The following is a 15,314-nucleotide window of genomic DNA, read 5'->3' as shown; positions in this document are numbered from 1 at the left end:
CAGCTGCACGTTCAAATATGCTATGCGGCTAGCTAGCACTTTTATGAAAATGGTCTCTTGAATAACATAAACTGGTGCAGCTGTACCAGGTGGGCGAGTTGAGGCCCTTCTACGAGGAGCTGTGCCCGCAGTGCCAGGCCCCCACAAACTACTCTCAGTGGGTGAACAGACACCGCCAGGGTTTGGGGCCCCTGGACGTGGCCTATACGTTATTTACATTTACATACGTTATCCTGGGTGGACCCCTGGGAGCCCTTCTACATCGGGCCCCGCACCGTGCCCTTGTACGACGAGAACTTCAGGCAGTACGGTTTCAACCGCATCAGCCAGGTATGTAAAATACATTATTTTTAAAGCGCTAGTTTGCCATGCATTTGAGATAAATTGTATTTTCGATCCATGTGATGACTCAGAGGACGAGGTGGCCGTACCCGCCAAGAATTGGACTGCAAATACATCTTAACAATATCCGAACCACATTAGGAAAATATTCTGAACAACTGCTAATTCCGAACACATTTCGAACCACATTAGGAAAATATTCTGAACAACTGCTAATTCCGAACACATTTCGAACCATTCTGAACAGAGGTGGGTCTAGGGGTCACGTGACCCTTTTGCCCCATTTTGACGTGACGTAAAACTGCAGAAGACTACAAATCAGCGCGCTGAGTGAAAGAGCCAGTACTGCACAGAACTTTTTTTAAGACGTACAAAAGAAAAGAACAACAGAAAAATAGGTATGTAAATGCAAATTATATGTATAAGCGACATGTATTTCTGAATTATGTTGATTGACCGATGTAGACTAACTGTCTCGATAAACGTATTCTTATTGTCTGTAACTTATCCGCTGAACGTAGTGGTACAGTACGCGTACAGTAGACAGTAGATACATCAATGCTAAATTGAGTAGTTACTTGGTCTTTGTCAGCGTAACAAAAAAATAATATCGATATGTACAGGCAAATTATTCCGCATGGACGTACGATTTGAATGTACATGTTTTTATGTCGGTCCTGGTATTTAAATTGTCGATGTAGACTCGCTGCCCCATAGTACAGTCCCCTCTGTGAGATGCAACTTTTCCGCTGACTTTAATTTGACCTCAGAAGTACAAAACTATGACTACATTGATGATACTTTGACCAGGTTGTTGAGATAACAAAATTAAGTTTACGTGTTGGAGTACAAGCATATTATTCTATGGAAGTATTAATTTTATAAAATGGTATGGACCTGGTATTACTGTACCATAGCCAGAGCAAACTATCACGACTGTACATCTATGCTAAATTGATTGAGAATGTAATCACAACAGAGAACTTGGTCGTTTAGTCTAACTTAGCTCATGTTTGCAGATACTGACCAAGACGGGGAAGCCAGACTCATACTGGAGAGACATCTGCCAAAAGTATGCCCAGGGCAGCTACCAGTTTTCCACAGGCAAAAGGCCCGGTGGTAAGAAATGGAAAAGAGCCCTGGAGTGTATGGATGCTTGCCCGCTGCAGAGCAAGAGTAAGGTGGATCTGTTCGGGGAGACACCTAAAATGCTCTTGTGTTCCATAAGGTAGGTTATATGATGATTTATTTCATTTAAGTGATGATAAGTTGCTGTAGCATGAAGTCGATTATTTGATGGATCATACCCTATGTGCACAAATTTGGATAAAACTAACAGTGTAGGATCATTGGTGAAATTATTTATTACAAGTAGCATGAGCCTCTTTTTGTGCTTTGAAATCCTGCCTCCCCCCTTCAGTCAGATGCATCAGAGGCAGGTGGAGGCTCCTATGAGGCAGGTGGAGGCTCCTATGAGGCAGGTGGAGGCTCCAGGCAGGTGGAGGCTCCTGGAGTGCATCCAGGACCCTGCAGGGGTGGAGTTGTACACAAAGACAGGGACACTGCAGAAGGGTGGCAAAGTCCTTGACGTCCTCAGGTGTGGGAGGGGTCCTCCTCCCTCGAGAGTTTTCACCGCCACCAGTGTGCTTTTGTTCCAGGTAAATTCAAAATGTTAACTCTGCCGTATGCTGATCTTAAAAAAAGTCTGTGTTATGACATAGTATGCACTTGAATTATTCAAATAACAATGTAATTGTCACTTTGTATTTAATAGGTGTTAATATGTATTGACTTCATAATAATGGTTGACCTAACCTGAGTATTTTGTTTCTTAGGCTTTCGATGCAATGCATTGCACACACAAATGTACATGCTGGAGGGGGGTGTCGAGGTGGAACATGAACCGGGCAAAGGAAGCTGTAGCTGTGGTGGGGGCATCAACCCTGAGGACATTTGATGTTCGCTTGATGTCTCACCTAAACAGCATGAGCCAGCGGGTCCTTGGTTGTTCTCTGGTTCCAGAATTCACCCCACCTGGAAAACCTACTGGTGAGATAGCTCTCAGATCAGCACTGAGCATTTGAGTATTACTTCCTCTCCCACTTTTCTTTTTCTCTGCCACCTCCACCCCTCCTCAGAGGACGTGGGAGTGAAGATCGGGCTCTACATGTAGGAGATGTGTCTGTGTCTGTGTTTGTGTCCTTTCCTCTTCTTTAACTATGTGTTTAAACACTATGTGTTACAGGCAGCGCATTGCTGTGGAGTACCTGTTGGCCCAGTCCAATAGAGGCGACCTGCTGGTTCCACAGCAGCTGCCAGAGATCCCCACAGAGGAGCTCGGGGACGACGGGGGTGAACCTGACGTCACGGTGTGCCAGGTAGCTGACCTTAGGGTAGGTGATCCTGATCCTCCAATATGTGCCGTGAGGCCCAGGTGACACTGGAGGGTGACAGTGGACCCAGATCCCTGGATGAGGACATCATTGTGGAGGAAGACGACACACAAGACAGCACATCAGACCAGGTAATGTAACACCTTTCTCAAAAACAAGATATGTAACAAGTTCGCTAATGATATGCCACAAGTATCATCGTTTGTCAAGTAAAACGTCAAGTATTACGTTTTATGGAGAGAGAAAAAAGGTCAACATTGCTCAAATAGTTCAAAGAATTTTACACATTTATTTACATGTGTTTTTTTCATGATTTTCACTTTTCAGAATAGCCGATGTGATTCCAGAGGTGTCTTGGGCTGGGATGCGGTTGATGACCTGGCAGCCTACCTGGTTGGCCTGAACCGAACCATCACTGCCTTGTCATCAAAAGAGGAGGCTGACATAGTCCATCTTTACATGGCTCTCCCTGCTATGGACAAGGAACCTTTGAGGTTCGGCCAGAAAGCGAGGAAGAAGACCGTGGCAGGACCTTGGAGAGCGCCCAGGAAGCCGAGTGGCTCTGCTCCTGGACAGCAGGCGGCAGAGAGGTGATTTGACACAATTCTTAATCATTTTGGTTCATTACAAATCATTGAATCAGAAGGCTGTACTGCGTCAAACCAGGATTGAAAAAAATATTTTGTGATTATATTAGTTTGTGGGGGTAAATTGGGCTGTTCACAGGTGACAGGTTGTTGCTATTATTATTATTTTTTGTTTACAGCCTTGTTTAAAGTCCGGACCATATCATCCTTCTTTCCCACAGACTGTTCATGACTCACGGGCAGGCAGCCCAGGACCCCGAAGTCCACAGGGTCAGCGAATGTGTTTGCCTGAGACTTTTAAAAGAGTTTCAGCAAGCACCAAACAGGCCCAAGGACACAAGGAGTAGAACTCTGCCCATCCCACAGTCCATTGTGGTGGCCTACAGCCATCTTAAACAGCTGCTGGAGGACAGCAGGGTTGTTCTGGAGAAGACCAACGTGGTTCTGATACCAGTAAACAACACAACAATCTCTTCTTGGTGAGTCTTGTTTTTTACGTGTGCACCTTTCCTATACAATGACATTATATTATTATATTATTAAACTGCAAGAAAAACCTTCAACTGCTTGCTTGTTAGAAAATACTAAACATAGGAGGATAGGCTACTATGTATAAAAGAACTAACTGGAAGCTACTGTATGCATTTTTGTCTTTTAGGCTGCTTAGGAGGGATAAGAGGAAGGACAGGGACATGCTGCTGCAGGGCACCATACTCCCCAAACGGTTTGAACTGGCCAAGGACTCACTCCCTGAAGCCCAGACTCTTCCGGCTGCTCCTGTGCAGCATGGGCATGAGGCTATGGTGTTTGAGGAGCCAGAGAACCGGGAGGGTGAGGCAGTGATACGCCCTCGGCACAGTGTTCGTTCTGCCTTGGCACAGCACTACCAGCCTGGGTCATACGTATGGCCTGGTTCTGCTGGCTCAGCCTCGTATGAGCATGGTAACCTGCCACCACCCCCATCTCCTGCCTGGGCCTCGTACCAGCAGGGTCACCTGCCACCACCACCACCCCCATCTCCTGCCTGGGCCCTCGTACCAGCAGGGTCACCTCCCACCACCACCATCTCCTGCCTGGGACTCGTACCAGCAGGATTACATGCCACCACCACCATCTCCTGCCTGGCCCTCGTACCAGCAGGATTACCTGCCACCACCACCATCTCCTGCCTGGCCTTCGTACCAGCAGGATTACCTGCCACCACCACCATCTCCTGCCTGGCCTTCGTACCAGCCACCTCCCCCCTTCCAGCCACCTCTCCCCTTCCAGCCACCTCCCCCCTTCCAGCCACCTCCCCCCTTCCAGCCACCTGCTGACCATCCACTGTACCTGGCCCCTCCACCACCTGGCACCTCTGTTCAGCCAAGGCAACGTACGTGGAGACAGAAAAAAGCTGCCCAGGAGAACGAGGAGCTGATGGCTAGGGGTGAACCTCCACGCAAGAAGTTCAGGGATACCTACCAGTACATTTGCAAGCAGTGTGGGCAGGGGAAAAACAAAAGTACGGGTCACACCCAGCTGAAGGGGCGGTGGTACTGTCCAGCCTCAGGACTCACCCTGGCAGAGTGGAAGGACCAGTTGACCAGTCTTGCCAGTGGGAAATAAAGGAAAATGTATGAATAAATAAATACTGTATATAATAGTTATGTGTAAATAGTTAAGTATTGTATATAGTTAAGTTTTTCATTTCTGTGTTCTAAAAAAATAAAAAAAAAAAAAATAGATGTATATATTTGTTAAATATATACTTTCAGGTTTAATAAAGTGACCAAAGTTTGTCAAATTGTATAATAATGTGTAGATAGTAAAGTATTGTATATAGTTATGTTTTTCATTTCTGTGTTTGTGCATTGCATGGTGTTCTAAAAAAGAAAACAACAAAAAAATAAAGATGTATATATTTGCTAAATATATACTTTCAGGTTTAATAAACTGACCAAAGTTTCTCAAATTTTGACTTCTGGATTGTTTTTCTCCTATACCTCCTATACTTTATTCCTAGAACTCTTGCAAAGTAACTAAGTAGGCTACCAGTGCTGTTATTAAATATCAGCACTCTGGAAAGCCCTCTGCCAATGAAAATACATACTTTCTTGCTTTGATCTTCCTGACCTCTTTTCTCACCAGTGTTTGATGTTGTAGGGGGTGTTGAGAGGGGGGTGGAGCTGAGGGTAAGAGGTGAGATGAAAGGGATGGGGCAGGAGAAGCCAAAGCGGTGGGGGGTCTGTGACCTGAGTGCTGTGGAGATGGGGGTAGGGCAGTGTTCTGGGGGTGCACCTGAGGTGTGCAGCAGCCGGGGTAGGGGCTGATCAAACCTGTTGAAGAACAAGTTCAGGTTGTTCACCCACTTCTGGTCCCCCCGCAGTCTGGGACAGTTGCTAAATATATATATATATTCTGGGACAACTAACCCCTAATCAGGATGAATGACACATAGCACTTTAATTACATCAAAATCAGATTTATTGGCCAAGTATGTTAACACACACACAATGATTTTGGTTCTGGCTGCTTTTAAACAATACATGCAATATTCACACAACTCACTTAATACAAGCAATATACACGTTATACGAAAGAAAAATTATGTTAATGCATGGTATTGGTGCATGCTGCCACGGTGCACAGCGTCGTCGGATCGAATCCCGCAGGAGACAAAGTGTCAATGTTGTCGATAAAAGTGATAAAAATAAGCGCACATGCGTGTGAAAATAACTTTAAAGGCGTTGTGAGTGGAGAAAAAAACATGACAAATTGTTTGTTTTTCTCCTTTTCTCTTTCCGTTTCTTCTCTTTCCCCCCCCCCCCCCTCTTTTTCCTTCTCCCCCCCCCCTAGCAGTCCCTTTTGCCCCATTTTTGGCCGAGTGGTTAAGGCGATGGACTGCTAATCCATTGTGCTCTGCACGCGTGGGTTCGAATCCCATCCTCGTCGACAATTATTTTCGCATCTCACGAATAGTAGTGGTGTAACGTAACTAGCTAGTTTGAACAGTACTTGAATGAACACTATCTGGCAAATTATCCTTCTCCGTGTGTGTAGAAAATGAAGACGATCTTGGTCAAAACCACCAGTGCCTTTGCCGCCTATGAAACTATTCTAACGTTACATTAAAACATATGTTGCGAATAAGTATAGCCAAACTATTTAACTAAATTGGGATAGATGTATGAATGACCGCTTATAGACACAGTACCAAGACCTGTGTAGTTCCATCACCTACCATGGACACAAAATCCAAACCTTATTCATTGCCCAAAGCCAAAGAAAGTTATGAACTATAGTGTGCTATTTTATGGGTACTGTATGAACCGGTATCTTCCATTAGAGACCTCGTTAACGTACCTCTCTAACAAGTACTGTATAGTTTACTTACTTGCGCAGGGGGGTGGGATGGCATGCCATAGCTCTGTTCATGACAGCTGGTAGGTTCTCTGTTCTGAGACCAGTTTATCGGCAGATGTTGTCCAGGTTTGGTTCATGTGGTCTTCCAGGTATTTGCCCATGAAAGGGGCCCAACAGTAAGTAGTACGAGACTGCTGGCGGCCAGCTAAAGATGCCTGAAACAGTGACCACCAGCAAACTGTATGTATGTATAATATATTACTTATATCTGTATATTATGCATATACAGGCGAAAAGCAGCAGACATCAGAAAACATGTTTTGCGTTGTTTTTTTAAATATTCATAAACATTCACACAAAAAACTAATTTTCTCCACACAACTACATGGTGATAGATAATGTAGGATAGGGCAGTGTGCTTCAGATACTTTGGGGGCACTTAAGACTATAGGACTGAATTTGCTCTGTCAGAGACTGGAAGTGTCTGAAATGGCACCCTGGGCAAAAGTAGTGCGCTATATAGGGAATAGACTGCCGTTTGGGACGTACATTTTATGTTATTCATCTACAACAAATGCTCTGGGCACAGTGTTTTTTCCCTCAACACTTTAAGCTGCAATATGTAACTTTCTGGGCGACTGACCAAATTCACATATAAATGTGTGTTACAGATCTGTCATTATCGTTGAACGCAAGTCTAAGAAGCTGTAGATCTGTTATTATTCTATGTGCACTATTTCTATGCTTCCTGTTCTTAAGTTTGATTTTTGTGTCTTTTACTTTAGGTTTTATACAACAGCATCCAACAACTGGAAATACAATATTTTTGGTTATGGAAAAATATATTTCACAGCGGTTTAGATGGTACAATGATTCTCTACACTACACTTGCTTGTTTTGTCACAAACTGAAATTAGGCGAACTACTATAATTTTTGTAATGAGGAAATGGCGGAGCCATTTCTGCATAGTGCACCTTTAAGAAAGATTGAAATGATAGTGTGTTGTTTGGGAATTGTGTTTTCCCAATCAGATTGTCATTCCTTTTTCAAGCATTATTTTACAGCATGCCAGAGACAAACCTCTCAAATACAGAGCCACCAACAACAGGATCATAATGTACATTGAAATATGACTGACAATAGAGTATAAATAAACATCAAATCAATGTGACTAAGACAATATATGGCCATCAAGAAGGCATGTTGTCTTTTACAACAATCATCCAATAAGATTTTGATGAAACACTGTCTTGAGTAAAAGGCGAAAGGCTTGTAAGTAAACCAGAGTGTAAGTGAAATGTTGGCTAAGTTTTGTTGAACAATAGGTGAAAAGGGATCACTGATCTGAATTGAATGTTCTGGATAATCTGGCCATTGTGACATTGGTTTATTATATAATTTCCTTCATGCAAGACACACGTCAAACTCTGCCCTTGAAATGCCTTCCAGGATCTGTGCTGACTCGATGCTCGATGGCATTCTGCACGATTTCCTATCGTACTAAAGTCTCTACACACAAAGCTACGAAACTAGAACGCCGGCGCCGCCTTTAGAACGGCCCCCTTCGCCCGCATTGGAGGATGCTGCCGATTTGCCCTGTCCTTCCTCTCCTTCTCCCACCAATCGGATGTTGTATTTTTCCCGGTACTCCGTGAGCTCCCGACCTTTTATCTGCATCTGTGTGTTGAGGGACTCTACAATCTTTGATATCTGTAAGGAAAAGAGAGGGGATAGCAGAATGTTAATCATGATGCATGATCAGCAGTGATTTAGTTTTACAAGATAATATTGCAACAACCTATAGCCTTGGTAGTTATGTACACTACCGGTCAAAAGTATTAGAACACCTACTCATTCAACGTTTTTTCTTAATTTTTACTATTTTCTACATTGTAACTACATCAAAACTATTAAAAAACACATATGGAATCATGTAGTAACCAAAAAAGTGTTAAACAAATTTTATATTTGAGATTCTTCAAATAGCCACCCTTTGCCTTGATGACAGCTTTGCACACTCTTGGCATTCTCTCAACCAGCTTCATGAGGTAGTCACCTGGAATGCATTTCAATTAACAGGTGTGCCTTCTTAAAAGTTAATTTGTGGAATTTCTTTCCTTCTTAATGTGTTTGAGCCAATCAGTTGTGTTGTGACAAGGTATACAGAAGATAGCCCTATTTGGTAAAATACCAAATCCATATTATGGCAAGAACAGCTCAAATAAGCAAAGAGAAACGACAGTCCCTCATTACTTTAAGACATGAAGGTCAGTCAATACGGAACATTTCAAGAACTTTGAAAGTTTCTTCAAGTGCAGTCGCAAAAACCATCAAGCGCTATGATGAAACTGGCTCTCATGAGGACCGCCACAGAAATGGAGGACCTGTGAGTTACCTCTGCTGCAGAGGATAAGTTAATTAGAGTTACCAGCCTCAGAAATTGCAGCCCAAATAAATGCTTCACAGAGTTCAAGTAACAGACACATCTCAACATCAACTGTTCAGAGGAGACTGTATGAATCAGGCCTTCATGGTCGAATTGCTGCAAAGAAACCACTACTAAAGGACACCAATAAGAAGAAGAGACTTGCTTGGGCCAAGAAACACGAGCAATGGACTTTAGACCGGTGGAAATGTGTCCTTTGGTCTGGAGTCCAAATTTGAGATTTTTGGTTCTAACCGCTGTGTCTTTGTGAGACGTGATGTGTGTGAACAGATGATCTCTGCATGTGTATTTCCCACCTTAAAGCATCGAGGAGGTGGTGTTATGGTGTGGGGGTGCTTTGCTGGTGACACTGTCTGTGATTTATTTAGAATTCAAAGCACACATAACCAGCATGGCTACCACAGCATTCTGCAGCGATACGCCATCCCATCTGGTTTGGGCTTAGTGGGACTATCAATGACCCAACACACCTCCAGGCTGTGTAAGGGCTATTTTACCAAGACGGAGAGTGATGGAGTGCTGCATCAGATGACCTGGCCTCCACAATCCCCCGACCTCAACCAAATTGAGATGGTTTGGGATGAGTCAGACCGCAGAGTGAAGGAAAAGCAGCCAACAAGTGCTCAGCATATGTGGGAACTCCTTCAAGACTGTTGGAAAAGCATTACAGGTGAAGCTGGTTGAGAGAATGCCAAGAGTGTGCAAAGCTGTCATCAAGGCCAAGGGTGGCTACTTTGAAGAATCTTAAATATAAAATATATTTTGATTTGTTTAACACTTTTTTGGTTATACTACATGATTCCATATGTGATATTTCATAGTTTTGATGTCTTCACTATTATTCTACAATGTGGAAAATAGTAAAAAGAAAGAAAAACCCTTGAATGAGTAGGTGTTCTAAAACTTTTGACCGGTAGTGTATGTTAAAGAGAAGACGCACCATAATTAACGTCGGTCGTGTGCAGTAGATTATGTGCTGGGTGTCGACGAACGGTAGTGATTTAACATGTAGAATCGTCAGGAAATAAAAATGAAATTATGGCCGGCATTCTTGTCTGAGGCGATAGGACGGCCACCTACTGTTTTAAAGTACACTCGGCCGTCAGTTGCTCTAGTGCGTTTCCTCTATTAAAAACACTCCCAAGCGATTTGACCCTCTTGGGAACGTTAGGTGGCTAGTGTGTTTGTACTGTTTTTTAGCTGGAGTGCTTTGGACCCAGAAGGTTAGAGGTTTGCTTCCCCAGTTGGACTATGCCCATAGGCCACCACATCATGTACATATTATGTACATATTGACAGTTGATATATTAATGGTATCTTACCATCAATCTCATTTTAGACAGCCCTTTTTACAACAGCAGTCGTTACAAAGTGCTTTACAGCAACCTCGGATTATACCCCAAAGAGCAAGCAAAGCAGCTTACCTGTTCTTTATTGCTTCCCAGAGCTGGTAAGACTTCCTTAACCGTCCTCTCTACTAGCACCCCGCCCACCAGTCGGAAGCACTTCCTGGTTGGGTCCACATCTTTTAGGGTCTCGATGACTAGGCTAAGAGAAAAGAGGGAAGTTGTGAGAGGAATGTAATATTAAGACATGAAGCTCCTCCCCTCTGACCTTTTCCTCCAATGCGTTTTGAGAGGAAGAGGAGAGAGGAAATTAGGAATCCAGGGAAGACTTGATTCACCCCCTAGTGTCCGAACATCTAATCTTTACATTTACATTTTAGTCATTTAGCAGACGCTCTTATCCAGAGCGACTTACAGTTAGTGAATACATATTTTTTTTATACTGGCCCCCCGTGGGAATCGAACCCACAACCCTGGCGTTGCAAACGCCATGCTCTATCAACTGAGCTACATCCCTGCCGGCCATTCCCTCCCCTACCCTGGACGACGCTGGGCCAATTGTGCGCCACCCATGAGTCTCCCGGTCGCGGCCGGCTGCAACAGAGCCTGGATTCGAACCAGGATCTAGTGGCACAGTTAGCACTGCGATGCAGTGCCTTAGACCACTGCGCCACTCAGGAGATGCACTACTTTACAGACTGAACAATGATTACTCCTCTCTGTGGCCAAGTCCACAGTTAAGTCCACTGAGGTGAACAGTGAGTGAAATAGTACTGTAGTTACCTGTGCTCGTTGATCTCCATCTCCAGCTCTGCAGCCTTGGAGGCCATGCTGCGCTGCTCTGAGCGCATCCTCTGGAATGCAGCCACAACCTTTTGAACACACCAAATACATCACATTCACTCATTATAATATGTGCCATTTAACAAACCCTTTTATACAAAGTGACTTAAATCTGGTGACCTGCGGAAGGCCTGCGTGGGCAACAAGTTTAGTCAGTGTCAAAGCTCTCTTACAGTAGTGCATGCATACATTTTCGTATCCGGGTCCCTAGTGGGAATCGAACCCATGATCCTAGCGTTGCAAGCGCCATGCTCTACCAACTCAGGCAGCCACAATACACACAGATTTCTGAACTTACATTAGACTGAACAAAGTTGCAAAAAGCCTCGTTATATAGGCCTACCTGGAAAAGGAAATATCATTAGACCATTTATTGCTTAGCTATAAGTAAATACAATAGTCGTTTATTTGTGATTTGTCAAACTGGCTGTATTACTAATGCGGTTGTGTTTGCCACTGGTTGGCAAGGGAGAGCGACGCACTAGTAGCACGAACAACAGTACTGAATACTGTACTGATAGAAACCTAGTCAGGCTGATAGATTGCAGTTAGCTAAGATTATTATAAACTCAATGAGGTTATGTTGTGAATACGACTGATACCAGACTTGGCCTCTTAATCATAAAATATCAGTTTTGAGGAACACACTAGTAAGAAGCAGACGATGGTAAGGGAGCGAGCTAGATAGCTAGCTAGCTAGATGCGTGACTGGCAAGTCCGGGTTTGTATCTCAAAGTCCGCAACTATTAAAAATGCATTTGCTAACAAAACATGAATATTCTGACACTGAAGGATTTAAAGGAGAGTGAGGATACCTGCTCGGCCGATGGCCCTGATTGTTTACCCCCGGTATTGTTGCTGGGTTTGCTAACCGTGCTGCTGTTGGCTGCCATCTTGGAAGGGTGTCGCTAGTGGAGTGGGCTGAGGGCCCAAAACGTACCATCTTGAGCTGTCTCGTGTGATTGCCTGTTAGGAAAACCGTAATCAACACAACACACGAACAATGTCGTACTAGCTAGTCTCGTAGTCGTGTAATTTGGCGCCGCAAACACAACGCATGCAGTACAGTAGGTAGTTACATTGTTGATGTTTTCATACATTACTGACTGGATTTTGCATTAACTTGAAATTAAAACAGAGTCCAAAGTACAGCACAAGCAAAGAAGAGACTTCTCTGGTGTTGCTCAGTCGGGTACAGACACCTTTGGTTTGACACTTGCGTCAAGCCAATGCTCGTGGTGAGGTGCAGTTTGAGAAGAACTCCGGTGAAACATTTACTGGACTGTCATTCGTCTTGGGGCTCGAACTACATTGGGGTGCATCACAGGTAATTACACGGTCAATCTTTTAACTGACAACTGAAAGTTGTTTACAATGCATGCATCTGTTACCATAGCCCAAGATCCCTTTTGAATTGGTAATTCTAAGATGAAACTACTTCATGCCTCTGTTTTCATTCAATAATTCATTTTCTGTCAAGGTTTACAGTACTAGTGTCACTGACTTGTAAATGTAGGTCAATTAGTAATGTTCAGCTATTATAACTAGTCACATATTTTTGACCCCTTGTTACACTAACCCTTTACATGCTTGACGTCATCTAAACTCAAGTGTGTCTTTCTTTCCAGGATGTCATCATCGCCTCATCCAGTGGCAGCGGTGTGCCAGGTGACCGCAACCCCTGACAAGGAGGCCAACTTCACCGCCTGCAAGCGATTGGTGCAGGCGGCAAAAGAGGGTGGAGCCAGCATGGTTTTCCTACCTGAGGGGTTTGACTACATCGGCTCTAGTCGAGAGGAGACCCTGAATATGTCTGAGAGGCTAACGGGAGACGTGATCTCACGCTACACCCTGCTGGCCAAGTGAGTACTACTAGGACTAGCCACAGAGTGTGGTTGTCTATTCTATTCATTTCTATTACATCCTAGTCTAATAATAATTCTGGAATGGGGAGACTTCATCGCACTTGTTTTGTTATTGATTAGTGCTTTTGCAGTTAATCCTCATCTGTCCTTTCTTAGGAAGCTGAGCGTGTGGCTCTCTCTTGGAGGGTTTCATGAGAGAGGGCATGACTGGGAGATGGACAGGCGAATCTACAACAGCCACATCATCATCAATGAAAAGGGTATTAACATACAAACACACACACACACACATACACACACACACACACACACACACAAATACTGAAGTGCTGACACTTTCTCTTAACCCTACAGGTGATATAGTGTCCGTATACAGGAAGTCCCACTTGTTTGATGTGGAGCTGCCAGGAAGAGGTGTGTCCTTAAAAGAGAGTGCCTTCACCATACCTGGATCCAGCCTCATTCATCCAGTCCAAACTCCCATTGGCAAGGTCATTCTATGATTCCACCAATCCAGCTCTCATTGAATTGTTATTGCAACTAACCTCCATCTTTTTACACCAGATTCTATGATCTACCACCCCAGCATTCTGATTCTTCACCAGCGTTCTGTCACTGTATTGTGTTCCAGGTGGGACTGGGTATCTGTTATGACCTGAGGTTCCCTGAGCTGTCATTGAGTCTGCTGCGACAGGGGGCGGAGATTCTGACCTACCCGTCAGCGTTCACTGTGGCCACAGGAGCTGCCCATTGGGAGGTGGGATAAATTGTTGCAGAAACACACGTCTTCCTCTGTGTTGTACTATAATTTATACTAGCTACTATTTCTAGCACTGCTATTTCTATGTTTTAATACAAGTTATAACAGTGTTGTTCAAACCTAGTCTTGGGGACCCACAGGGTATGCAGGCTTTTGTTCCAGTCCAGTACTTACATGCCTGATTCAAATCATAAACTTAATTAGTTGATTCAGGGTCCTTAGTACTGGGCTAGAACAAAAGCCTGCAACCCCTGTGGATCCTACTCTTCAGGACCAGTGTTGAAGAATGTGGACCAATAGAAAACATGCTGCTCTTCTAACCACAGGTGTTGCTTCGAGCCAGGGCCATTGAGACCCAGTGCTTTGTCCTTGCCGCGGCCCAAGTGGGCAGTCACCACGAGAAACGTTCATCGTACGGCCACGCCCTGGCTGTGGACCCCTGGGGGGTGGTGATGGGGGACTGTGGAGGAGAGAACACAGGCATGGCTCTGGTGGAGATCGACTTGGAGAAGCTCAGGGACACACAGAGAAACATGCCTGTGCAGCAACATCGCAGAGACACCAGCTTCTACTACAGCTTGGGTGGAAAGGACTGAGAGTCAAAGTTTGTGTCCCAATTCTCCACACTTTTTCTTGGAAGTGTGCACTTGTGCACTCCCCCACATAGATTTAACAGCATAGGATTGGTGTAAGCATGTGGCTATTACACCAATCCAATCATTTTTAATCCATGTGGGTAAATGCACATTTCAGGGAAAAGGGTGGAGAATTGGGACGTAGGCATGTTCCGGAAAAAACACTGGAAGAGCAGATTTACCATGTTACTGATGTCAATGTTGCTATGCTGTATACAACTAGCAGATGGTGCTATTAGTATGAGGCTTCTACACTGTTTTTTTTTTTTATATACCACAATCAGTAGTAATTTATTATCGATGCTGTAACTAATTTTTTTAGACTGTGATCGACTTTCTGGCTTTTTGACCCTTCAAATAAGATAAACTAGATTTTCTAGCCACAATCCAATGTTAGCCATGACCAAGCCCAGGAGGACCAGAAGATATTCCTCTCTAACCAAATGCATGGGGGTTTCCAATAAAGCACTGTATGTGTGTGTTATGCTGGATTAAATGAGGACATGGATGAAATAATATCTGTTTAATAATACATTTATTATGTAGGGCAAAAATCCTTTGCTGCAAGAAATGTGGCATATGATCTTGTTTGACATCAAATATATAACGTTGCACTCTGACTATTCCCAATCCAATGTACTTGATGAAAAATAAAAAGAATGGGTTGAAGTGGGCGATCAAGAAACCGGAAGCTAACGTCACTGGTTTTGACCCCCACTAAACAGCACAGCCACAAAGTCGTAAAAATTCATGA

The 15,314-nt window shown here is 44.0% G+C and overlaps 2 protein-coding genes across 3 annotated transcripts; one reads left to right on the top strand and one right to left on the bottom strand.

The window, feature by feature from the left end:
- Positions 1–58: 58 nt before the first annotated feature.
- On the top strand, positions 59–15,229 carry nit1 (nitrilase 1). Its single transcript, XM_045213119.1, has 7 exons — positions 59–330; positions 12,439–12,627; positions 12,929–13,162; positions 13,322–13,425; positions 13,520–13,656; positions 13,797–13,922; positions 14,252–15,229. Exons 2-7 carry the CDS (start codon positions 12,530–12,532, stop codon positions 14,519–14,521), a joined length of 969 nt encoding a protein of 322 aa, XP_045069054.1. The 5' UTR covers positions 59–330; positions 12,439–12,529; the 3' UTR covers positions 14,522–15,229.
- On the bottom strand, positions 8,038–12,506 carry LOC123483322 (prefoldin subunit 2-like). 2 transcript variants are annotated; one of them, XM_045213120.1, is made up of 6 exons: positions 12,399–12,506; positions 12,116–12,266; positions 11,599–11,643; positions 11,241–11,329; positions 10,536–10,659; positions 8,038–8,375 (listed from the first exon to the last, which is right to left on the bottom strand). In XM_045213120.1, exons 2-6 carry the CDS (start codon positions 12,191–12,193, stop codon positions 8,187–8,189), a joined length of 525 nt encoding a protein of 174 aa, XP_045069055.1. In that variant the 5' UTR covers positions 12,194–12,266; positions 12,399–12,506; the 3' UTR covers positions 8,038–8,186. The 2 variants fall into 2 exon arrangements, with proteins under 2 accessions (XP_045069055.1, XP_045069056.1); XM_045213121.1 differs by lacking the exons at positions 11,599–11,643; positions 12,399–12,506 and having other exon boundaries at positions 12,116–12,241.
- Positions 15,230–15,314: the final 85 nt, after the last annotated feature.

The sequence above is a fragment of the Coregonus clupeaformis genome, unplaced genomic scaffold, assembly GCF_020615455.1.
Source record: "Coregonus clupeaformis isolate EN_2021a unplaced genomic scaffold, ASM2061545v1 scaf0079, whole genome shotgun sequence".
Taxonomy (NCBI): Eukaryota; Metazoa; Chordata; class Actinopteri; order Salmoniformes; family Salmonidae; genus Coregonus; species Coregonus clupeaformis.
Note: the sequence above shows the minus strand (reverse complement) of the source record. Positions and strands in the feature narration are given on the sequence as shown.